Source organism: Hyperolius riggenbachi, chromosome 2, assembly GCF_040937935.1.
Source record: "Hyperolius riggenbachi isolate aHypRig1 chromosome 2, aHypRig1.pri, whole genome shotgun sequence".
Classification (NCBI taxonomy): Eukaryota; Metazoa; Chordata; class Amphibia; order Anura; family Hyperoliidae; genus Hyperolius; species Hyperolius riggenbachi.
In genome coordinates, this window is record NC_090647.1 from 48040972 (window position 1) to 48067542 (window position 26571).

At 42.9% G+C, this 26571-nt stretch overlaps 1 protein-coding gene across 16 annotated transcripts in view; it reads left to right on the forward strand.

Moving 5' to 3' along the window:
• SYTL2 (synaptotagmin like 2) overlaps positions 1-26571 on the forward strand; it is a 206458-nt gene that overhangs the window by 173770 nt on the left and 6117 nt on the right. For 14 of the 16 annotated variants that reach the window (XM_068266750.1, XM_068266751.1, XM_068266749.1 and 11 more), the window contains 7 exons: positions 1460-1542; positions 3291-3317; positions 8497-8616; positions 11654-11823; positions 15693-15795; positions 22830-22991; positions 24483-24561. In XM_068266750.1, coding sequence (XP_068122851.1) covers positions 1460-1542; positions 3291-3317; positions 8497-8616; positions 11654-11823; positions 15693-15795; positions 22830-22991; positions 24483-24561 — 744 coding nt within the window. The remainder of the gene's footprint in view (positions 1-1459; positions 1543-3290; positions 3318-8496; positions 8617-11653; positions 11824-15692; positions 15796-22829; positions 22992-24482; positions 24562-26571) is intronic. The other 2 variants (XM_068266752.1, XM_068266755.1) reach the window with 2 other exon arrangements.

The window sequence follows — 26571 nt, forward strand, 5'->3', positions numbered from 1 at the left end:
CCTTTTGATAACTTAATCATGTGACCCAGAGGTCTCTCTATAGCATGAGACTGGCAGCGCTCACTCTCCAGCGCCTCTCTGTGCTGCTGAGAAGTTAACACTTTGTGGCCAGCACTGCAACTCAGCAGATTTCTATCAATGAGTTTCTAATGTATCTGCAGTGTTGGCTACAGAGGGTTAAGGGCTTCTTCACACAGGGAGGTGGTGGGTGCGACCAGGTTATCTGTTCTGACAGGAAAAGACTGGATTTTACTGGTTTGTGCTCCCTTTGGAGTTCCTCTAATTTCTTCATGTGGGGGTTGGTGGTATTAGGGGGAGGAGCGTGTACAGCTTCCTCAACAGTAAAATCGCACTGTTGTCTCAACAGGAAGAGTAGCCACAGGATGCAGCCAGATATAAATATACTGAGTAGATGTATTGGTCTACAATGCACAAAAACTCATTAACAAGATGCAATAGGCTGGCACTTAAAGGGCGCCCGAAGTGAGAGAGATATGGAGGCTGCCATATTTATTTCCTTTTAAACAATACCAGTTGCCTGGCATTCCTGATGATCTCTTTGACTGCAGAAGTGTCTGAATAACACCAGAAAGAAACTTGCAGCTAATCTTGTCAGGTCTGACAATGTCAAACACCTGATCTGATCTGCATGCTTGTTCAGGGCCTATGGCTAAAAGTATTAGAGGCAAAGGATCAGCAAGACAGCCAGGCAACTGGTATTGTTTAAAAGGGATTAAATATGGCAGCCTCCATACACCTCACGCTTTAGGTTCCCTTTAATATGTGATGAGCTTTATTCAGGCAGACAACTTAACCAACATTTCCTGACCCCTGATCTTTTCTTCAGGACATTAGTCTGTTGAATGCATCTGTGTAAATAATGCAACTGATGCCATTACACTCCAGTGGCTGCAGCTGTTAAGGCGCGTACACACGCTATACTTTTGCAAGGGTCCGCCAGACCCTCCCGCTGGGCGGACATTCTGCCGGCAGTAGTACAGGTGTACACGCTGTCAGCAGACTGATGAGGCTGTTTCTGAACGATCCGCTGCGCGTACACAGGTGCTACTGTCGGCAGAACGTCCGCCCAGCGGGAGGGTCTGGCGGACCTGCTGTTTGTGGAAGTATGGTGTGTGTACACGCCTTTTAATGCCCTGAGGAAGAGACTGTGGGTCTCGCACCGTTGGCTTAGGGCCTTTTTCCACTACACGCAGATTCTGGATGAAGAAAACTGACTTCGATGGATGCCTATGGGAAATCTGCATCAGAAAAATTTGTGTTTAGTGGAAACTGGCCCACTGGCATTCATTGGAGTCAGATTTTCTGCACCCAGAATCCGCTTGTAGTGGAAACAGGCCGTTAGGTTGTTTTCATTGCAAGGTTTAATTATCCACACTTTCTAAACTTTTGGCATGGTTTTCTCATACAAGTATGAAGAGTGACCTTCTCTGTTGTTTAGGTCCTGTGGAGAACTCCTTTCCGGAAAACGCTGAGAAGTTCAAGCGCATGAGCCAGTCTGTGCCTGCCTTCCTTCAGGATGAGGTATGAGTGCATTGTGATCACTCCTAATGCATCTACTCTGTACATATTATATGTATTCTACAGGTTGCATTACTGGAGAAGATTAACAATGTGTGGAAAAACAAAGGATGATTGGAGCTTTTTATAGTTTTTTTTTTATAGTTGCATTAAGGGTTAGCTTTCTGAAGTTTCTAAGATTATCGGTTTATCTTTCAACCAATTTTTTTATGTCAGTTTTTGAAAGGCAAGTCAATATACTCATGGATCTGAAAGAACTTCAACTTCTGAAAACCTAAACTTTCCATAAATCACTGATTTTTAAGTCACCTTAAGTATTCAGCCGTGTGTGTAATGGACAAATAAACTGTTAAGGTGCCCATATATCCAGGCAATTTGTGTCCTTATAGTCCATTCGATTTGATAATTGTATCAAGTTGGAGGTAAATCAGTGCTGCAACATGTCTGTAGGATCGATGATTGGATTAATTTGGGGGCGAAATTACCAAATGCATCGATCGCACATGCTGGAAAATCTCAGTCTGACACGGTCAAGCTGGTGTATGGTGATAACATTGTGTAATGACCGATGGACCCCCAGCTGCTGTGTCGTCGTCCCCCCCCCCCCAAAAAAAGTGTAATATATTTTGCTGTATATGGCCAGGGAGAGTATGGGCCAGTGGGTGGGCCAGGAGAGATCAGTCTCATGGTCAATCTGCTCATATGTTGCTTGATGTATGTGAATCAAATTGGAGTGGGATGGTGGTGGGTGATATTCTCCAACCCACAAGTAACTTCCTGCCCTGTAAGCCCTAAATTTGCCAGTGGCTGCATGGGTGGGATCTCTCTTCTCATTGGTACAATATATTGGGCATAAGGCCTCAAATGAAGCTAAAACCTTTACAGACGTCCAAACAAATGTGGGAAAATGCAAATTGTAGTTAATCTGGCTACAGACATTCAGTGGCAGTGAGTGAGCAGAGAGCAGTCAGGCTACCATCTTTCCTTATAATAAAGAGCACCATTCATGCTCAAGAGAGAAAGAGGGGCAGGAGAGCCCCACTGGTGATATTATCTCAGGAGAATCCAAGAATATGGAAAGTCCAGTCTGACATCCCTTCACTGAAAAGGGCCTGGACTGCAAGCCTGTAGGGGTGTAACTACAAGGGAACAGCCCCTCTGACTGCAGGGGGCCCCAGAGCTGTAAGGGGGCCCCAGCTACAATGTCACTTCCCTCCGATATAGGCGGCCCATCCTTCAGACTAGGAGTTTTTGTGGCTGCACATGATCAGTGTGAAGATTACGATGTCCACACTTGTTTTATGACCCTTGAAAGATGGGCCCCCAGGGGTAGTTAAGGGTTTGCACATGGGGGGATATTATTTATAGTAACGCCCTTGCATAATCAGATCATAACTGTTTAAAGAGAAACCGTAACCAATAATTGAACTTCATCCCAATCAGCAGCTGATACCCCCTTTTACATGAGAAATCTATTCCTTTTCTCAAACAGATGATCAGGGGGCTCTGTATGGCTGATATTGTGGTGAAACCCCTCCCACAGTGTGATGTCAGAACTAAGGTCCTGACATCACACTGTGGGAGCCTTGTTGCATTGTGGGAAATAACAGCTGTTTACAGCTGTTTCCAAATGCCAAAAAAGCACTTTATTACAATATTTTCACTGGCGTTACTCTTTAATGTCTGTTTGGTATAGTATTGCATTGGTCTGTATAAATTTACTGTGTATTTTTGCCTGTTTGCTTCAACAGATATGCCCTTGTGCTCCTGATGTGCTTGTATGTACTCTGTTATGTAGCCCAGTAGCAGAATGAAGGGCTTGCTAACCTCTGTAACTCCCTCACTGTAGCACCCGCTTTACATGTCTGCCTGTGCATGTATTGCATGTCCCTTCTGAGTAAAACCATGTGTCCAACCTCCATGTCCTGCATTACTGAACAGACTTGGTATGCAGACTAACCACTAGTAAAACTAAGATAATGTGTAGAAGTGTTGGAACATCTGCCAGGTTTTTAGATTGCTGTCCCTTTCTCCATTGTCCATTTATGTCCTATCACCATGACATCGAGCAAGAAAATAGGAAGTTAAGTGCTTAGAAATCTCCCTTTCCTGAAGAGAAGTCAGTGATAAATGGCATGACCTTAACTATATAGGTCCTTGTGTACAGTGTTCCTAGCTTTGGAGGGCCTCATATAACATGTCCCTAACTTTGTTTGATCTTGTGTACCATGTGTCTCATATAGCGATCTTGTGTACCATGTATCTCATGTAGATTCTCCCTAGCTTTGTTGGTTCTCAAGAAGCTTTGTAGGACCTCATGTAATGTAGCCCCTGCTTTGTGTGGCCTCATGAAGCACATTTCTCAATCTTTTATATTGTAGTTTGTCCCGGCTTTTTAGGGCCTCATTTTAGCATGTAGCCCAGCTCTGTCGGGACTTAGCATGGCCCTAAGCTTTGTTTTGACTTGTAGCATGGCCTCAAGCATTGTCCGGATTCCTAGCATGGCCTCCAGCTTTGTCGGGACTTGTAGCATGACCCTGAGCATTGTTAGGACTTGTAGCATGACCCTGAGCATTGTTAGGACTTGTAGCATGGCCCCCAGCTTTGTTGGGACTCGTAGCATGGCCCCAGGTATGTCAGGACTCTTAGCGTGGCCCCCAGCTTTGTTAGGACTTGTAGCGTGGTCCCCAGCTTTGTTGGGACTCTTATCTTGGCCCCAAATTTGTCAGGATGCGTAGAATGGTTCTCAGCTTTGTCAGGCCTCGTATCATGGCCCCTAGCTTTCGTAGCCTTGTCCCAGCTTTGCTGAGGCTTGTAGCATGAAATACAGTGGGCTTACAACTTTAGTAATTTTGAATCCAGTGACCGCTGAAAAGGTTGGGTTTCTCTCCTTCTAAAAGATTTTCTCTTACTTATGCCAGTGGGACAGTTGGTCGGAGGGGACACAGTAATAAAAATCTGACAGATACTCACCTTTTCCCTCAAAGTCTGCAGAAAAGCTTGCATGTTTGGATATGTTCAGGTGATATTAACGTCTCACTAGTACCTTTATAACTGTCATGGTGTAATGAACACAGTGTGGAGACCTAGGACTAAAGCAGGGTTAAAGGGCGTCTGTCACCAACAAGAGAGTACTTGGTCATGCAGGGGAGCTCAAACTAGATTTTGTACTATGCCTTCAAGATTTTTACAACCTTATACTGAATTTGTCCTGGGTGTGGTTATCGTGATTAGAAATTATTAAGTTCTCTTGCAGGAGAAATCGCAGAAAAGCATGTGACTGATTTGTTAGTATCTGACTGGCTGTTGCGTCACTTGTCTATTCTGTTACCTGTGCAACCTAGAATGAGAAGTAGAATTGATACAGGATCAAGAGCCAATCTGAGACTTTCTAAATTAGCAAATAAGACAAATGTTCCCATGCCTCTCCATGATTTCTTCTATAGGAAAAATTATACAGGATAATGTTTAAGATTAGTGATCATCCTTATCCCCATCATACGGGAACAATCCCAAATCTATGCAAGTTTCTTTTGTATAGAGCATGGATTTTCCTCTGAGAAATTCTGCATGCATTTAAAGTGATCCTGTGAGATATGGATATGGAGGCTGCCATGGATGAACCTTCTAAGAATGCTGTTTGTCTAGATCAGGGCTTCCAAACCCTGTCCTCAAGTACCACCAACAGTGCATGTTTTGCAGAAAAACATAAACCTTCACAGGTCAGGTCATTAGTGTCTCAGGCCAGGGAGTCACTAGCAGCGCTTTTCTGAGCGCTTATTTGAAAAGTTCTTGCTAGTGTAAAGCTATGGGTGTGATCCCACTTGAGGGATGTGATTTTCTAAAAAAACAAAAACAAACCCATAGCATTGCATTAGCAAGAGCTTTTCATATCACTAGCACTTAGAAAAGTCTGCTAGTGGGCTCCAGGTCTCAAAGCTTTAACTACTTCTCAAGTACCACCAACAGTGCATGTTTTGTGGAAATCCAGAACAGGTTTGGGAAGCCCTGGTCTAGATGTTCTCCTGAACCGCTGGCGTAAATACTAGGAGGTATACGTAAACAGTTTAGAATAGAGTCGGAGGAATGTCTTCACACCTGATTTTACATACTTTATTCCGGATTAATGGTTTGAAGAAGGGCTGTCCAACTCAAGTCCTCAAGAGTCGAGATCCTCACACCTTTTTGGTTATGCTCAAATGAATTGAGGTTACTGAATCGGGAAAGGTGTGATTCATCAAGTAGAACGCCTTTCTCCATTTCTTTGTCCATCCTAAACACTGGCATGGATGTGGCCATTGAGGACTGGAGTTGGCAAGCTCTGGTTTACAGTGGCTGCAACAGCAGGATCCATTGCCAGGCAGATTCCCGCCCTTCTCAGTGTGGTACAACAAAGAGATATTATCAGGTCGGCGCTAGAACTGGATTGGTCAGACGTGGAACTGGTGTGTAGCTGTGCCCCCGGCAGACCAGAATCAGGATGCCAACAAAAGCAGAGATGCATAGGACCAGACACCAGACCACTAGATGAGCATCTTTAATACATCCACAGTCCAGACAGACAAAAGCATAAAAGTGCATGGCCTGACAGCCGTTTCGCAGGCTATACTATATAAAATGTTTGGCCTCTGAGGCTCTGACGAAGCAGGTATAGCCCATGGTCTGTGAATGTTCATCTGATGTTGAGCAGTCTGGTGCCTGGTTCTATGCAGCTCTTCTTTTTGACGGCATTACCCTTCTCAATGTAATGGCAATGGATCGGCTGCGCGCCAAATGCATGCAGCAGTGCGTTGTGCGATGCAGTGAATCCACTGCCATTACCTTGTATTGGAAATTTGGAAACGCAGCCAGCAGCTGATGCACGTTCTCTAAACCTCGCCTAACTAGCGCCCTTCACAAAATTCTACAAATTCTTCTCACCATGGAGGCAGTTGTGGTGGTCCTGCTGTCACAGATTCTAGATTGAGGTAAAAAGCACTTCTGCTATACACTCTGGGATTTGCCCGTCCCATTGGCCTCAATTCTGGTAGCTACAGTATGTAAATATTTTTTTGTAGGTAAAATTCCTCATGAGGTATTTTCCTCTTTAATTGTCTTCCATAAGTTAGGATAGTCTTTGGAAGGTTTTTTCTTTGGGGGGGGGAGGTGTATTTGATTATGTCGCAACCTATGAAAAGTATATTTATAGGCATCCCCTAGAAAAAAATAAATCCAGTAAATAGTTGGAGTTTTAGTTCTACTATTCTTTTCTATTACACAGCCTGAATAGGAACGACAGTAAAACAGCAATAGGAACTTCACTAAAAACTACAAAATGCTTACAAATTGACTTTACCTCCAGGTACAGGCAGGTCTTAAACTGATCAGTAAATGATGTGCTAACATGCCCTCTAATATCCATGAGAATAGCTATTTTCGGTAAAATGAATGCAAATTGCCTCATAATTTACCTCATGAGGTAAAAGATGATTAAAACCTACCAGAATTGCTAAATGCCATTAACTCCTGAGGTAAATTGCCAAACATAAGGTCATTTGTTTGAGAACCCTACCAGAATTGAGGCCAATATACCCCTCCTGGACAAGAATTTTACGCTCATCGCTAATTATAACCAGAGGATTTGCTTTACAGCAAAGGTGGCCAATGGCAGCCTCCATACTTCTCTCCTGGCAGCCATACTTTAAATGTGACAGTATTAAAGTGAATGTTTACCAGATTCAAAAAGAAAAAGTCAGATACTCACCTAAGGAGAGGGAAGGCTCGGTCCTAATGAGCCTTCCCCCTCCTCTCCCGGTGCCCGGTCCCGCGCAGGATCCCCGTGGCAGTATTCGACCAGTTTGGTCAAATACTGCCACTTCCGCATGCCGTTGGGAGCTTTCGGAAGCCTTCGGGAGCACTCGGGCTCCCGATGACGCGGCCGCTCCATACTACGCATGCGCGAGCGCCCTCTATGACGCACTCGCGCGTACGTAGTATAGAGCGGCCCGTCTTCGGAAGCCCGAGTGCTCCCGAAGACCTCCGAAGTCCCTGCGGCGGCAGACGCGAACGGGAGAGCCAGCGCAGCACCGAGGGCACCGGGAGAGGAGAGGGAAGGCTCATTAGGACCGAGCCTTCCCTCTCCTTAGGTGAGTATCTGACTTTTTCTTTTTGAATCCGGTACCCATTGGCTTTAAGTCTTTTGATCTTTTTATATGTGACAGATCCACTTTAAAGCAAAAATGTGTGCTGTAGGTTAAATACAAGTACAGATATAACAAGTGCGGATGGATGGCCCATTTCACTTCAGGATTTTTAATTCATATATGCGTTCAGAGGAAGTGTCTCCTTGTGCCAATGTCCTCCGTATGTGCAGGAATTATTGCTATAGTTCCCAGAAGTCTCTAGTCTACTGGAAGTTGTACTTTTATGATCTTTACTATAAACACTTTTTTAAAGTTTAGAAAACATTTGAGACCACATTACATCTGTTTAGATCTGTACAAGTAATTGACGTACAAACCATATTTTTGATAGGTTTGCGTTAAGTGTGACAAGCCTAAATTCAATTGCAGAAGCAGCAGCTGAAGTGAGAGGGATATGGAGGCTGCCATATTTATTGCCTTTTAAACAATGCAGATTGCCTGAATCGCACACCTGAAACATGCATGTGGCTAATGTAGTAAAAAATCAGCATGGAATGCTTGTTCAGGGTCTTTGACTAAAAGTAATAGAGGCAGAGGATCATCAGGTCAGCCAGTCAGTCAGCTTCCTTTTAAAAGGAAACCAATATGGCAGCCTCCATATGCCTCTCAGGTAAGTTGTCCTTTTAGTATATTTCCTCTCTCCTTCACTTTCCTGTAGCATTTTGTTAGTCATTAGATGGGCACTTTGAGTAGCCGAGAGATGCACAGTGTTATGCTATAACGTTTTTGTCTTGTGTTGTGATTGTCATGTGTCTCTTTATGTGATGTCTTCTAGACTGATGGCAGAGACACAGATTCAGCTTCAGAAAGCAGTTTTCAGATTGGCAGGCACAAGAAGAGCCCCAGCTCTCTAACCAATCTTAGCGGCTCCTCTGGCATGGCGTCAATGTCCTCTGTATGTAACGTAACTCTGCGCTTCCACTAATCACCTCTGTGCTTGTTGTATTAATCATCACCATGTTGTGTCTGATAACCATTCACTTTCATGCAGTCCTATTGGTAAGCTTTTAACAAAAAGGGGGAAAACTGGTTATGTGCACCTCATGAGCTGTGTAAGTACGTCAACAGTGCAACTCTGTCCAAATACGTTTAAAGTTTTGTTTGTTTTTTCTGTTTCCTTTGCATATAATGGAACTGGGCTAGAACCACCACCAAGTTTCACTCCCTGCTCACTTCCTGTTCCCAGTGACGCCGCTAAGGTGTAGCCCACATGCTGCATCACTGTTTCTCCTGCATGTGCTACATTCTTTGTGCATTTCCTTTGAGACACTGCTGAAGTCTGTGGCTCCACCGTGATAGAACGTATGAAGGATGCATAACCAGTGCAGGGCAACAGGAAGCTCGGCTCACAGGGACAGGAAGTCATGGGGACAGAACAGGAGAAGTATCCCCCAGGAGAAATCCCATCAATCTCCCGCAAAGGCCTCAATTCACTAAGCATTACCGCATTTCATGATGCCGAAAACAGCTGATTTTACCAAACAAGTGGTCAATCATCAATTCACTAAGGCTGTTACTGCATTGAAAAGTCAAGTTACTAACTAGTGATGTAAATTACTGACTTGTGCTGTAAATACCTCAAGAAATATCAATCTTCTGTATATATCTCCAGCCTGGAGCTGTCTTTAAAGAACAATCAGCAAGCGGTAAAATGTTACAGGCAAATGAGCCAGCCAATAGGAGGAGCCACCCCATTGGTGCCCATGCACTGCTGGGCGTGACATCAAACAGCTGTAATCACTATCTGGCAAGCTGGTTGTCCTGCTCCATGCTGTCTGCCTGGCCCTGTACTGCCTCCCATCACAATGATGAGGCAGCATGGAGGTGGGTGCCAGGGGCCACCCTTTTGCAGTAGTGGAAGGTCCCAGCTGGTGTACAGATTGCTCCTCAGACACCTGGATGTGAGGTCTCAGCACCCAGCAACCCCCACACTCACCCTGGATCTTGGTGTTCCTGCAGTGATCCCGACCCCAGCGAATCCTATTCAGCCAGTACCAACAAGGTGAGAGCGGCCACCCCTGCCTCTTCTGCCACCTCCCGGGAAAGAGGCTGCCTGATCACCGAACACTTTGTTCAGACTATTTCAAAATGACTGCCGCTTGGCTGTAAATTTTAGTGAATTAGGAAAAATCGAATGCCGAATACAGTATTTCTTCGCACCTTAATTTCTCCACGAACGGCCCTTAGTGAATTGAGGCCATTGACTGACTAAAAAAAAAAAAAAATCTGTAATGCTGGTTCTCATCGGCCATTTCTAAAGGCCTGCGCTTACTTTATATTCATTATGTTCAAACGTGACACCACTGTACCTGTACTCGATATACTTTTTTTAATTTCTTTTTTTTACCATCCCATTATTCACCCTGTAAAAGTGAAAGGATCTGGCATGTAAATTCAGAAGGTGTGGGCAATCAGTTACAGGATCAATAAATATCATTTAAATTAACTTCCCCTATGTTGCCTGTTACCATCAGGTGTTGTTGGTTGGCTTCCTTCTCTTTACTTTACCCATTAGATGGTTAATATCAAGAGTGCTAATTAACTGTTAGGGATGAGCGAGCGCAGTTTCACGAGAAAGTAAACTGTACCTGCTCGCGTCTGAGAAGGGGTCACTGCAGAGGTCATTCATTTACCTGGATGAATTCTTGCCACAAGGCTTCATCCTTTCACTACGACTAAGGCTAGTCAATGAGATTGTGAAAGTCAGAAAGTTTTTAAAAAAGGTCATCTTAGGTAGAGAATAAAGTTTAGGCAAAGGGTTAGAAGGAAGTTTAGGATAGGTAGTGGATAAGGGTTAGACACAGGGTTAGAGGTTGTGTTAGGGTAGGTAGGGGATTAGGGTTAGCCTAACTTCTAGCCCAGTGTCGAGGTAGGGGATTAGGGATATAAATGGCTAGTAGTAGTTTTAGAGTATTAGGATTATACACCGGGATAGAGGTGAGTTTAGGCTAGGCTAGGTCGGAGTTTAGGATTAGACACAGGGCGAGAAGTGAGCTTAGCCTAGGTAGGAAATTGGGTTTAGACACAGAGCTAGAGGTGATCTTGGGGTTAGCCTAGGTAGGTGATTAGTTTTAGACACAGGGCTACAGGTGATTTTAGGCTAGGTAGGGGGTTAGGATTAGATAAGGAGCTAGAGGTGATTTTAGGCTGAGTAAGGGTTTAGGGTTAGACACAGGGCAAGAAGTGAGTTTAGCCTACATAGGAAATTGGGTGTAGACACAGGACTAGAGATGAATCTAGGGTTAGGTTAGATAGGTGATTAGGACTAGACACCGTGCAGGATAGGAGCTTAAGCTAGTTTAGGAATTGGGGTTGGCCACAAGGCTAGAGATGAGATGTGTGTGTGTGTGTGTGTGTGTGTGTGTGTACACGTACAAAGCAATAAGTGAGCTTTGACTAGGTAAGGAATTGGGGTTAGACACAAGAAGACTAGAGGGTGAGCTTAGCATTGCTAGGAAGTGGGCTAGGATTAGACACAGAACTAGAGGTGAACTTAGGCTGGGTAGGGGTTTGGAGCTGTGTGCGATTTCATAATAATTATGACTTGTGCGGATTTATATATAAGGGGATTAGGGTTAGACACAGGATGAGATGTGAGCTTAGGGTTAGATACAGGACGAGAAGTGAGCTGGGTAGAGGGTTAGATCAAGGGATCAAAATTAAATGGTGGCAAAAATCTGTCATTCAAATACTGCCATCAAGCTCTATGATTGCCAGAGCCAAGACTGCATACATAACACCGGAGCAGTGTGTTGGTGAGGTGAGGCCCTGAAAGATTTACTTTTAAATTGAAACCTCTAGGAAAGTTGGCCATAAACTATTGTAGTTTCATTCCAGGCTATGATCATAGAATTGCTTTGCCCACCATTGCTGGCTGTAGAGGCTACACAAACATTAACCTATAAGACCTCATCAGTGGTTTGTGCTTGTAGGTGAGCGGAAGTGTCATGAGCGTATACAGTGGGGATTTCGGCAATGTTGACGTTAAAGGTGGCATCGAGTTTCAAGTCGTGTATATGGACCAGCTGAAGGAGTTCTTCATCTATGTGTACCAGTGCAAAGACTTGGCCGCGGCCGATGTGAAGAAACAGCGGTCTGACCCGTAAGTGATGCGACCAACTCTTCAGCAAGACATAAGCATGCATTCAATGATTAGAAATATCTCATTAAGGTTTAGCAGCGTTCTCCAACCCTGTCCTCAAGGCCCACCAACAGTACATGTTTTGCAGAAAACAACAAACCTGCACAGGTGGCTGAATAGAGTACTGGTTAAGGGCACCGCATTTGACATAGGAGACCAGGGTTTGAATCCTGGCTAGGGTCAGTACCTATTCAGTAAGGAGTTCAAGGCAAGACTTCCTCACACTGCAGGGTGGCCTCCTGAGCACGTCACAGTGGCTGCAGCTCTTGAGGGCGTTGAGTCCGACAGGAGAAAAGCGCTATATAAATGTTCGGATTATTATAAGTGTCTCTGCAGAGCTCATTAATTACCTCTCTGGATTTCCACAAAATGCGCACTGTTGGTGGGCCTTGACGACAGGGTTGGGGAACACTGGTTTATGGATCAAGCTTAGAACGTGGGAAGAGATTAAAAAAAAAAAGTGAACGTGTTGTTTTAGCCAGTAGACGTGCCGTGAATAAGTCCTAAGGGTCATGCCTTTCCCGTGGCATTAAAGGGGAACTGAAGAGAGAGGTATATGGAGGCTGTCATGTTTATTTACTTTTAATCAATACCAGTTGCCTGGCAGCCCTGCTGGTCTATTTCTCTGCAGTAGTATTTGATTAAAACCAGAAACAAGCATGCAGCTAGTCTTGTCAAATCAGACTTATAAGTCTGAACCACTGAAACACCTGATCTGCTGCATGCTTGTTCAGGGGCTATGGCTAATAGTATTAGAGGCAGAGGATCAGCAGGGCTGCCAGGCAACTGGTATTGTCTAAAAGGAAATAAACATGACAGCCTCCATATACCTCTCTCTTTAGTTCCCCTTTAAACCTTTCCCTGCCACGGAGCTACCAGCGGTCCGTGAGGATACACGTGTAAAAAAATAAAAAAAATGGCTACCGGATGGTCTTTGTATGAGGTGTACGTGGCAAGGGTGATGTATGTAAGGACTACAGTACTTACACTACATAATATAGATGGTAGGGATTAGATTGTGAGCTCCTTTGAGGGACAGTTAGTGACAAGACAATATATATATATATATATATATACACTGTAGAGCGCTGCGTAATATGTCGGCGCTATATAAATACTAAATAATAATAATATATGAATGTTTTACTGGTGCTCGCGTGTTCTGTTGGATTTCAAGTTGCGAATGTTTTTGTTCTCACGTAGAGGCACAGTAGGGAAGCTATGGTTGTTTGCCATATCAGTTCTCATCTGATCTCAGTGCATAGACCTTACAATCTTTGAAATTGTTTTATTGTGTTTTGAAGTTTCGCAATGTAAGCTTTTTCAGAGACCTTCAGTGGGGGCTACTGAAAAAGCAGATATGGTCCCAAAAGATATGAACTCTCTCTCCCTTGCACAGAACAGACCTGACATTACTGACCTGACTTTTAAATAAATGAACAGGTTACGCAGAGTTTATCACATCTGGGGCAGGACGCAATCTGCATGCGGTTTAAAGAGAATCTGTATTGTTAAAATCGCACAAAAGTAAACATACCAGTGCGTTAGGGGACATCTCCTATTCCCCTCTGTCACAATTTCGCTGCTCCCCGCCGCATTAAAAGTGGTTAAAAACAGTTTTAAAAAGTCTGTTTATAAACAAACAAAATGGCCACCAAAACAGGAAGCAGGTTGATGTACAGTATGTCCACACATAGAAAATACATCCATACACAAGCAGGCTGTATACAGCCTTCCTTTTGAATCTCAAGAGATCATTTGTGTGTTTCTTTCCCCCCTGAGGGGGGAGTTCATAGCAGAACCACAACACTGAAGAACTTGGCAGCCTTCCAGACACAGGCTGACAAGTCTGACAAGGGAAAGATACATTGATTTATTACAGAGATGGTGATAGTAGAACGTGCTGCAGTAAGCCAGAACACATTAGAATAGCTTTTGGAACTTGTAGGATGATAAAAAAACAGGATGCAATTTTTGTTACGGAGTCTCTTTAAGTTCTTCCTATGTTCTTATGAGTTTTTTCCAGTCACTCCTTTTCCTTTATTGTCCTAAAAACAGAACAATGAGTTTGTTGATCCCCACGCTAATCACAATGGAGAAGCATTAAAACCGCACTAGTAACCAGTTCAGGACTACGTGTAGGTAAAACTATGCCGCACTTGTGGCTGCCCTAAAGGCCCTTTTACACTTAATCAGTTAGTGTGCGTTAGTATGCATTTTTTTCCATAGCCGTGCATTGTGAAAAAGATTTCAGTTAAAATGCGTTAAAGAGAAACTCCGACCAAGAATTGAACTTTATCCCAATCAGTAGCTGATACCCCCTTTTACATGAGAAATCTATTCCTTTTCACAAACGGACCATAGGGGGGTGCTGTATGACTGATATTGTGGTGAAACCCCTCCCACAAGAAACTCTGAGGACCGTGGTACTCCTTGCAGTTTCATGTCTGTGAACCTTGCTGCATTGTGGGAATTAGCTGTTTACAGCTGTTTCCAACTGCCAAAAAAGCATGCAGCAGCTACATCACCTGCCCACAGTAAAAAATGTCACCCTGTAATGTCAGAATGTAAATCAGGCATTTTAAAGATTTTACAATGGGCAAACACTGACTAAATCATTTATACATAATTATTGTAAAAATTAAGCACTTTTTTAATTACATTATGTGCTTTAGTAAGTAGGATAAAGCCTACAGCGGTATTGCTGTGTGCTCCTGGAAGGGGCTGGACCAGATGCTTAAAGAGGAACTCCAGTGAAAATAATGTAGTAAAAAAAAGTGCTTAATTTTTACCATAATTATGTATAAATGATTTAGTCAGTGTTTGCTCATTGTAAAATCTTTACTCTCCCAGATTCACATTCTGACATGTATTACATGGTGACATTTTTACTGTGGGCAGGTTATGTAAGCTGCTCCTAGCTGTTTTGGCTGTTACAGACAGCTCTAAACAGCCATTTCCTGTCTGTGAACATTGTTACATTGTGGCAGTTTGCCCAGAGTACCGGTACCAGAGCCTCTTGTGGGAGGGGTTTCAGCAAAAAATCAGTCATACAGCGCCCCCTGATGGTCTGTTTGTGAAAATCATTATATTTCTCATGTAAAAGGGGGTATCAGCTACTGATTGGGATAAAGTTAAATTCTTGGTCGGAGTTTCTCTTTAAAGAGAACCTGTACTGAGTAAAAATATTTAAAATAAACACATGAGGTAACTTCAAATGAACATTACATAGTTACCTTGCCATCAGTTCCTCTCAGAAACTCACCATTTTCTTCTGACAATGATCCCTTCCAGTTCTGACAACATTTTGTCAGATCTGAAATATATCACTTGCTGTCAGTAAAATATCAGTTGCTGTCAGTTATAGCTGAGGAAAACTGATGTACCAGGTAATGTCCATCTTTCCCTATGGCTCAAGTGGGCGATGTTACAGTTTAACTGTGTGCTGACCAGAAAGCTGTTATGGGTATTGCCCATTTTTAAAATGGAGGACGGAAAATTCCCTTGATCAGTGAACAAATAGGACGTGGGACAGGAGAAGGACACTGAGGAGTAGACTACATGGAAGGTAAGTATGACTTGTGTATGCTTATTTTGACTTTTACTTTTCAGTTCAGGTTTTCTTTAAAAATTGACCTATGCGATCTCAAGTTTTATCCCTGATGTTAAAGTGCCTACACAGGCCTAGAAAAAAATTGTCTAGAGATTTTATGAAAACCAGGTGTACCTAAAATATTCTAATTACTTGGCAAGTGTTGGGTTTTATAGGAATTACATGCTTCCATAAAGTTGATAAAGGCATATCGATATGAGTCTCGTTTTTCTTTTAGCTATGTCAAGGCTTATTTACTCCCAGAGAAGGCAAAGATGGGCAAGAGAAAAACCGCTGTGAAGAAGAAGACCCTGGACCCTGTTTACAATGAAATCCTGAAGGTAAGAGTCAGTCAGTTAGCAGCCAGGCAGAAGGAAATCCTGAAAGTACAATTACCTGGTGGGGGTGGGCATATAGATTACCGGATGCGACTCCTATCCTCCCTCCCTCACCTCGGGCCCCCTCCCTCCTGTATTGCGTGGCGGAATGGAAAATACAGGAAGGCTCTTGTGGGCTAAAGCAGACGCTAGAGCTCCAGCCTCCAGGTCCATGTTGTCCCCTCCTCTGTAATACCGCTCACACTGCTTCCTGATTTAGTGCGACCTGTACTTACTTTTGAAATAAAACCCTGAGAATCCCCCATGAGGAGATGGACATCATTTTAGAAGTATGTGAATACCTGTATTTTAAAATTGACACTTTTTCCCGATAGTGGTACTTTGAAAAAAAAAATATATATTTTAGGATGCTACTACTATAGCTACCGTATCTGGGGGCTGGTTTATTTGAAAACCACCTTAACCACTTGACCACTGAGGGGTTTTTCCCCTTTAGGACCAGAGCAATTTCCACCCGTCATCGCTCCTCACATTCTTTCGCCAATAACTTAATCACAACAACATGATCTATATCTTGTATTATTTTGCCACCAATTAGGCTTTCTTTGGGAGGTACATTACGCTAAGAATTATTTTATTCTAAACACATTTTAATTGGAATAAGAAAAAATGGAAAAAAAACTATTTCTGTTTTCAGCCATTATATTGTTAAAAATAAAACTGTTCTACTGTTTATAAAACCCACACCTTTTTATTTGCTCGTTTGTCCAAAAAATGTAAAAAAAAGTTATTGCAACATTTAACATTTTTCACTAGTAAAATGTATGGCACCAATATTTATAAACCCGCAAATTAAAAATTACAGTAATATACCCCCTTGACATGCCTATTTAAAAAGTTCAGTCCCTAAGGCAACTATTTATATATTTTCTTTTTAGTGTGTGTGTGTGTATATATACAGTGGCTTGCAAAAGTATTCGGCCCCCTTGAAGTTTTCCACATTTTGTCATATTACTGCCACAAACATGAATGACTTTTATTGGAATGCCACGTGAAAGACCAATACAAAGTGATGTACATGTAATAAGTGGAACGAAAATCATATAGGATTCCAAACATTTTTTACTAATAAATAACTGCAACCACCTTTTGCTGCAATTACAACTGCCAGTCTTTTAGGGTATGTCTCTACCAGCTTTGCACATCTAGAAACTGAAATCCTTGCGTCAGGCAGCTACATTAAATGCTCAGATCACATTGAAAGAAGTCAGAAATACCCTGAAACCTCTGAAACCGCATAAGGCACCTGGTCCGGATGGATTCACGGTGGCATACTATAAAAAGTTCGCTGACCTTTTACTTCCAAAATTAATGGATTTATTCAATGTCTTTACTGATCGTGAGCGGATTCCGAGCTCTATGTTACGTTCTCATATGGTAGTGATACCTAAACCTGAACGTGACCCCTTAGACTGTAAGAATTACAGATCAATATCCCTTATAAACACAGGTCTCAAGTTATTTTCCAAACTGTTAGCGAACCGATTGTCAGTACTCATGCCATCGTTGATCCATCTGGACCAGGTGGGATTCATTACAAGACGGTATGCTGGAGACAACATTAGACGTACATTAAATATTATTGATTATATTAATCATCACAAAATTCAGTCACTTATATTAAGTTTAGATGCTGAAAAAGCGTTTGATCGCTTAAATTGGTCCTTCCTGTTTCAATCTTTGACATTTATGGGGATATCAGGTAATTTCTTTCATACCTTGCAAAAACTGTATCTTAAAGGGAAGGTTCAAGCAAAAAAAAAAGAGATTCACTTACCTGGGGCTTCTACCAGCCCCATGTAGCCATCCTGTGCCCTTGTAGTCACTCACTGCTGCTCCAGTCCCCCGCTGGCAGCTTTCTGACCTCGGAGGTCAGGGCCACATTGCATACATTTTTACGCATTCCAGCTAGTGCAGGAACAAAAATTTACGCGTTTCACCACTAACACGTAAAAATGTATGTGTTAATGTTCCTGCACTAGCGGGAATGTGTAAAAATGTACGCAATTTGGCCCTGACCTCCGAGGTCAGAAAGCTGCCAGCGGGGGACTGGAGCAGCAGTGAGTGACTACGAGGGCACAGGATGGCTGCATGGGGCTGGTAGAAGCCCCAGGTAAGTGAATCTCATTTTTTTTTTTTGCTTGGACCTTCCCTTTAACCCACTAGTAGCACTTAAAATTCCGTATACAGACCCCAATAACTACTTTTCCATTTCCAATGGAACTCGTCAGGGCTGCCCCTTGTCCCCCCTGTTATTTGCGCTCTCCATTGAGCCCCTGGCAGCTAGGATAAGGGGCAACCCTGACATAGGAGGTATCTCTATTGGTGATCAGGAATACAAAATTTCGTTGTTTGCAGACGACGTGTTGCTGACAGTAAGCAATCCGTTAGTATCCCTAGCATTCTTAAAATTGGAACTCGACCTATTTGGATCCTTTTCTAATTAAAAGGTTAACGATTCCAAAACAGAAGTTCTACCTCTAAACATTACAGATCGCCAACTATCCTCTACAATGATGGGTTATCCTTATAGACTACAACATTCATCTTTGAAGTACTTAGGCGTAAATATCCCTAAACATACCTCCCAAACAGTTCAATACAATATTACCCACATGATTTCTAAACTGATGGCAGATTTAGCTAAATGGGAAAACTACCCAATATCATGGTTTGGCCGAATGGTATCATTTAAAATGAACTCCCTCCCTAAGTTACTGTATTTAATGTCAGTCATGCCATTAAATATACCCAAACATGTCTTTCTCCCTCTACAACGAAAGCTATTTCAATTTATCTGGCACCACAGAGACCACCTAGGATAGCAAAATCAATATTGATGCTTCAGCGAAACACGGAGGACTTTCTGTCCCAAATCTCTATAATTACTATGTAGCTTGTCAATTACGTCAGATGCTAGCCTGGTCCTCTAAATATCCTCATGCCTCCTGGTCACAAATGGAATTCCATCATTTCTCACCATGGCACCCTAGTTCAGTTCTTTGGACTGGTTCTAAAATCATTCCACAATCGGCAAAAATATTTTCTTCCATTACGAACAATCTATATCTATGGAAACTACTAAGGAAAAAAATTACATGCTACCACAGAATTCAATTCTACGTCCGGTACTGGGGTCTCCCGATTTTGCTCCGGGCCTAGGCTCTTCCAATTTTTCCGGATATCACCTTCATCACATCAGGTTTATTGAGGACTTACTGGATCCTTATGATAACAGACTGCTATCATTTGAAGCTCTAAAAGAAAAATATCAACTCGACAACTCTCAATTCTTCCAATTCTTGCAAATCAGGAACTTTCTACGCTCTTTATCACCTTCCCTGATCTTCCCTAAACAGTCAGATCTGGAGTACATTTGGGAGACGGGTCCTCAACAAAAAGGACTCATTTCATCACTATATATTTGGATAAATGATCCTATTCGTAGCAATCCTAATTTCAAACATAGGTATATGACCTATTGGGAGGAGGCATGTGGTATAGAGATAACAAAGGACACATGGTCCAGGTTATGGGTTAATGCAGCCAAGACCTCCATTTGTGTAACGACAAAGGAAAATATTTATAAGATCATGATGTTATGGTACAGAACCCCTGAGCGCCTCCACAAGTGGTTCCCCGAGGTCTCCCCACTTTGTTGGAGATCCTGTGGGAGGGTAGGTTCAATGCACCATATTTTCTGGTCCTGCCCTCGTATCAGTAAATTTTGGGATGAGATTATCTCTCTTATTTTACAGCAAACAGGAATTTCAATTCCCAAAGACCCTTGGATATGTGTATTGGCAAAACCAATGCCTAAAATTAAAGCCCACACCCAGAGGCTATTTAATCACTATCTATCGGCAGCTAGATGCTTGATTTCAAAACACTGGAGAGACCAAAATGTACCCACGGCACAGGAGTTCTTGGCTAAATTATCCCATATATACAGAATGGAATTACTTACAGCTAAGGTTACTGATAAGTATTATCAGTTTGATAAGTTCTGGGGAGAAACCACCTTTCACTCCTTAGCCTGATGGCAGAATGATACCAACATAGGAGTCCCCAACTCACTTTCCTCGCTTTCCTATTTCCTTATTTTCTTCTTTGTCCTCTCTCTTCTTTCCTCTCTATATTTCTCTTTATTTCCTAGTAGTTCTATAGTCTTTTTCTTCCTTTTTCTCCAATAATCTCTTCTAAATCAGATTCAGCGCATTGGAGGGATTTAATCTGAGCACTGCAAATATGTCATTGTATGAGGACTGTGTTGTGTAGATGTGTGAGTTACACTCACACCCAACACAGAGAGTTATGTTACTGCATATTTTGTAATGACAGCGACTTATACATGATCCCTTTTATATGTAAATACTCCAGATGATGATTTAAGCACTACAACTTAACTTTCTACAAATGTTGTGATGTATCAGAATTTTTCTATTATTCTCAATAAAAATTTAAATAAAAAATAAAATAAATAAATAAATTGATGGAAACTTTGAAACAAAAACAAAAAAAAAAAGAAAAAAAAGAAACTGAAATCCTTGCCCATTCTTCTTTGCAAAACCGCTCCAGCTCAGTCAGATTAGATGGACAGCGTTTGTGAACAGCAGTTTTCAGATCTTGTCACAGATTCTCGATTGGATTTAGATCTGGACTTTGACTGGGCCGTTCTAACACATGGATATGTTTTTGTTTTAAACCATTCCATTGTTGCCCTGGCTTTATGTTTAGGGTCGTTGTCCTGCTGGAAGGTGAACCTCCGCCCCAGTCCCAAGTCTTTTGCAGTCTCCAAGAGGTTTTCTTCCAAGGTTGCCCTGTATTTGGCTCCATCCATCTTCCCATCAACTCTGACTAGCTTCCCTGTCCCTGCTGAAGAGGAGCACCCCCAGAGCATGATGCTGCCACCACCATATTTGACAGTGGGGACGATGTGTTCAGAGTGATGTGCAGTGTTAGTTTTCCGCCACACATAGCGTTTTGCATTTTGGCCAAATGGTTCCATTTTGGTCTCATCTGACCAGAGCACCTTCTTCCACATGTTTGCTGTGTTCCCCACATGTCTTGTGGCAAACTGCAAATGGGACTTCTTATGCTTTTCTGTTAACAATGGCTTTCTTCTTGCCACTCTTCCATAAAGGCCAACTTTGTGCTGTGCACGACTAATAGTTGTCCTATGGACAGAGTCCCCCACCTGAGCTGTAGATCTCTGCAGCTCATCCAGAGTCACCATGGGCCTCTTGACTGCATTTCTGATCAGCAATCTCCTTGTTCGGCCTGTGAGTTTAGGTGGACGGTCTTGTCTTGGTAGGTTTACAGTTGTGCCACACTCTTTCCATTTCTGAATGATCACTTGAACAGTGCTCCGTGGGATGTTCAAGGCTTTGGAAATCCTTTTTGTAGCCTAAGCCTGCTTTAAATGTATCAATGACTTTATCCCAGACCTGTCTAGTGTGTTCTTTGGACTTCATGGTGGTGTTGCTTCCAATATTCTCTTAGACAACCTCTGAGGTCGTCACAGAGCAGCTGTGTTTGTACTGACATTAGATTACACACAAGTGTGCTCTATTTAGTCATTAGCACTCATCAGGCAATGTCTATGGGCAGCTGACTGCCCTCAGACCAAAGGGGGCTGAATAATTGCGCACACCCCACTTTGCAGTTATTTATTTGTAAAAAAATGTTTGGAATCATGTATGATTTTCATTCCACTGCTCACATGTACACCACTTTGTATTGGTCTTTCACGTGGAATTCCAATAAAATTGATGCATGTTTGTGGCAGTAATGTGACAAAATGTGGAAAACTTCAAGGGGGCTGAATACTTTTGCAACCCACTGTATGTATACACGCTCACACTCACACACACACACACACACACACACACACACTGTTTGGGTACTATGGGGGAGTGTTGGGGGAAATAGTTAATTTTAGGTGTAAGTGTAGGTATTTTTATTAAATAAAATGAGTTGTGATGTAGTTTCACTATTTGGCCACAAGATATCCTCAGTCATTATTTCCGGTTTGCGTACGCAAGGACGTGAATCGAAAACAATGTGTGGCGGTGTAACAGCCGGAAAATACAATGACGGAGGCATCTAATAGATGCCAACGCTCATTGATTCGGGGAGTTCGATTTATAAATGGGAACTGCATTCCCATTCATTAATGTCCCCGCTAACCGGCGGTAACGGTAGCACGCGGATATTGACTAACTTTCGCGGCCCTGGGACTTCAGATGAAGTTTCCCAGGGCGTGATTATACTGCACCTGGTGTAGTAAGTCGTTAAAGGGAACATTAACTGGGAGGGATATGGGTGTTACTTTTTAAACAATACCAGTTGCCTGTCAGTGCTGCTGATCTCTTTGGCTGCAGTAGTGGCCGAGTCACACAAATGAAACAAGCATGTAGCTAATCCAGTCTGACTTCAGTCAGAGCACCTGATCTGCATGCTTGTTAAGGGGCTGTAGCTAAAAGTATTAGAGACACAGGATCAGCAGGCGAGTCAGGCAACTGGTATTATTTTAAAAGGAAAAATCCATATCCTTCTCAGTTTAGGTTCCCTTTAAGTTCTCTTGAAACTTCCAGAAAAGTTTTTTGCTTTTTTCCTGGGAGGGTCCAGTCATTTCTACTGTTTAATACTCAGTCTCTTACCTTGTAGCGTTTGACCAAGCAGTCGGTCTTTCTACTTTGACTAATTTTGTTGGAATGTTTGAAGGTCTCCGGTGCTGATAGAATACTAGCTTTAGAGAAACAAGAAAACTTTAAGTTCTACATTACAAATGTTCTTCCCATTTGGTGTCCACTTCAATAAACTTCAGTTTACTTTTGACTTTTTTGTTCTCATTTGCACCAGTCTTTTACGAATTATTTTTCCTAGGAATGCTTGTGTAGCCTGAAGTCTCCTTGTGTGCTCACTAGCAGATACTGTATGTTCTGTACCGATACATGTGATTGTTTCTCCTGCAGTATAAGATCCCCAAGCAGTCTCTTCTGGCACAGACTCTGAACCTGTCAGTGTGGCACCATGATGCACTGGGCCGGAACAGCTTCCTGGGTGAGGTGAACCTGAATTTAGCGACTGTGGACTGGGATAACAAGGACAGGGCCTGGTATCAGCTGCAGCCGCGGGTAAGTTGCTTCTTCACAGCCTGTTGTTACCTTGGCCGATGGAAGACAAAGCCTAAATGGGGCAATTCTGAATCCTAGAAGAGGCTGGGATGGATGGGGAGCAACAAAAATTTGTTTGTTTTCTATAGTTTTTAGTAACAAAGTGGGCCTGTTTTGATAAGTAGAGGATGTTACCCACCACTAAGCTAAAGGTAACCGTTACATTTCAACACACAGCCACAAACCATTTTTTGAAATACAGTCCAGGTTTACTGCATTACACAGGCCCTTTATTATAGGCGGCGCTACACTGGGGCATGCTAGGGCACGGTTTCCCCCAGGAATCGCTGTGCCCCCCCTTCTCAGTAACACGCTTTTTCCAGACTCCAGCATACGCATAACATACAGTTAACTGTTTCCAGGAAATCCTGATTCAACATTTCCTGTCTGTAAAATACAAGATCTAGTCTCCAGTAAGGCTTAGCTACTAAGATAAGGAATTACACACAGTGTTTCTCTCCCTCCTGCCTCTTCCCCCTCCCCTTGCTTGTAGAGTTGTGAGACAGAGGCTGGGGGCTGGAATGATTTGTCTGTGACCTGTCCACACAGGAGCAGCTTGACGGCAAACTAGCCAAATATATCTGTAGGTAACTTTTTTGTTGAATAATAGCACCATCATTTGGACAATCTGTTCTGCTCAAAAGCCTGTGTTCTGTTATTGATATTTAAATTTTGGTTCCTATCATTGCTGAACTAGTAAGCCTTCATTTTATCGCCTGAGTTAGGCAAAAAATATCAAAAGCTCGCCCCCTCCACCAAATATGAAGCTGGAGCAGTCATTGCCCTTCACTGCCCTCCAGCCTTAGAAAATCGAGTCTAAAATGACGGTATGATTCTGTGGTCACTCACTCTGACCGACCTTCTCCATTCAGAATTACACAGACTGGAATGTTCTTGCCCAACTGACATTAAGCTCCCACTTCCCTTCCACTATTGTATGGTGTCATTTCTCTCTGCTGACAATTTTGTAGGTTACACTTTGGCAGGGGTGTAACTACAGGGGAGTAGCCTCTGGAACCGCAAGGGGGCCAGACCTGAAAGGGCACCAACTACTACTTCACTCCCTCTGATATATGGTATCCTTCAGATCAGGTGTGTTTGTGGCTACACTTGTTATGGGTGTGAATATGAATATGTCCACACTTGCAAAATGAGCTCCAGGGCTGTAAGGTTCATCAGAGGTAGGCAAGGGAAAAGGGGTGAACCTTGCGGGGGCCATAAAAGTTTTGCTGGGGAGCGCCATGACTTGTAGTTAAGCCTCTGCACGTGGGGGAGCCCAGTGTCTGATGTGCTTGGAACCAGTCATGCAGCTCTGCATATAGCATTCACACTGTGCAGGGGAAGTATGGGCGGTCTTTCTGGGCCTATAGATGCCATAGTTATTGCTATGCTGACGCATGCTACTGATCCTCTATACGATGCTGACTGATCACTCTCCATTGATCCTTGTAGACTCCATCTGCTGGCATTGGGTTGGAAAACAGAGGAGAGATGAAACTATCTCTGAAATATGTTCCGCGCATACCTTCTGGTAAGTGGAGTGATGGATGGTGCAGGAGGTCCAGTGAAGATGCTGTGTTCTGAGTCACTGCTCTCCTTTCGTATCCTTGTACCAGTTTATTGAAAAAAGGTCGGTGAATAAAAAATGGGTACCTTAACTATGGCTGTGTAGCAAGCATAGAGGCTCTCATGCTTGCTACACAGCCATAGCAGTTAAGGCACCTGTTTATTCACTGACCTAAGGAAGCGGGAAACACCCGTAAAATGAGTTTGTCAATTTTATGTTCTCAAAAGACCTTTCAATAAACTGGTCCAAAATCTACATGAGGTAACATTGTTTTTAAGATGAACATCTTATTTGCATAGAATTTATGTATTGGTTTGATGATGTATAAGGGCCCGTTTCCACTATTGCGAATCTGCATGCGTTTCCTGCATTCAGATTTGCATAACCAATACAAGTGGATGGGCCTGTTTCCACTTGTCAGAAATCCTGTGCGGTTTTGTGTGCAGGAAAAAAAATCTGCACGGCAGAGCGATTAGAATTCGCACACCGCCTTGCTTCGCATACAGTGTATTTAATAGGAAATTTGCATGCGTTTTCGTATGCGAATTTTACCGCGAATTCGTGGGCGGTTTCACATAAAATCAATGTAAAAGCACACAGGCACTGACATGGTTAAATTTGCATACTTACTAACACATGCGAAAACGCCCATGAATTTGCGGTAAAATTCGCATCCGCGTGCAAATTTGTTGTGTTTTCAGCGGTAAAATTCGCACCGCACAAGTGGAAATGGGCCCTAAGGCCCGTACCCTTGATGAGATTTTTACGGCTATTTTTCACAACCTCATTTAACAAAGCCTCGTTAAACGATGTTGCATGATGCAGCGATCGTTCGTTTTTAAATGAGTCACAGTGGATCCGATCGTGAACGATCAATACAATCAACATAGACTTCCGGGCAAATGTACCACGATTGCATCGCACCTGTTGTGCGCCATCGTTTGTACCTACTGCAGAAGATGGATCAGGGAACGAGCTTTCATTGGGTCATTGGAAGTTCCCTGATCCACCTTCAGTCTTCTACCTAGCTTTAGGAAAGAGCGGGATAGTGGGGGGGAGTGGCTTGGACAGACACCGCTCATCCTTTTGTTTAGTGTGAAAAGGCGGAAAGCAGTCATCTGTGCTTTGCAACTTTACAGAACTCACTGCAGGAGGCCAGAAGGATACTGAATAACTTAATCATAGGAATTTCAAATGGGATATTATGGGAGGGGAAGCATGCTTATTAGCTTGAGAAGGGGACCCAGAGGAGTTGACGAAAGAAAAGAAAAAATCCTGCAGCGCATCTGTACACAGCTCATTCCACCACAATTTTGTTGTAACAATCAAGCAACAATCATTAATGGCAAAGCCCTTGGGGGGTGGGGGGTGTACAGATTTTAAAAGGAACTTAAGGTGATATATGGAGGCTGCCATTTTTGCTTCCTTTAATCAATACCAGTTGCCCGGCTGTCCTGCTGATCGCTCTCGCATCTGTAGTATCTGGATCGCACATCTGAAACAAGCATGCAGCTAATCCAGTCAAACTTCAGTCAGACATCTGAACCTGAGGCAGGGTATCTGCATTGTTTAAAAGGAAATAAATCTGTCAGTCTCCATATGCGTCTTACCTTGGGTTCTAAGGTGAGAGGGACATGGAGGCTGCCATATTTATTTCCTTGTATACAAGGCCAGTTGCCTAGCAGTCCTTTTGATCTCCTGGCATATGTAGTGTCTGAGTCAAAACCCTGGAGCAAGCATATATGGGTAATCCAATAAATCCTGAGTCAGCTGAGTGCCTGATATGCTGCATGCTTGTTCAGGGTCTATGGCTGAAAGTATTAAAAACACAGAATCCAGGAGAACTGCTAGGCAACTGGTATTGTTTAAAATTAAACAAATATGGCAGCCTCTATATCAGTGATGGCTAACCTTGACACCCCAGCTGTGATAAAACTACAAATCCCATCATGCCTCTGCCTCCCAGAGTTATGC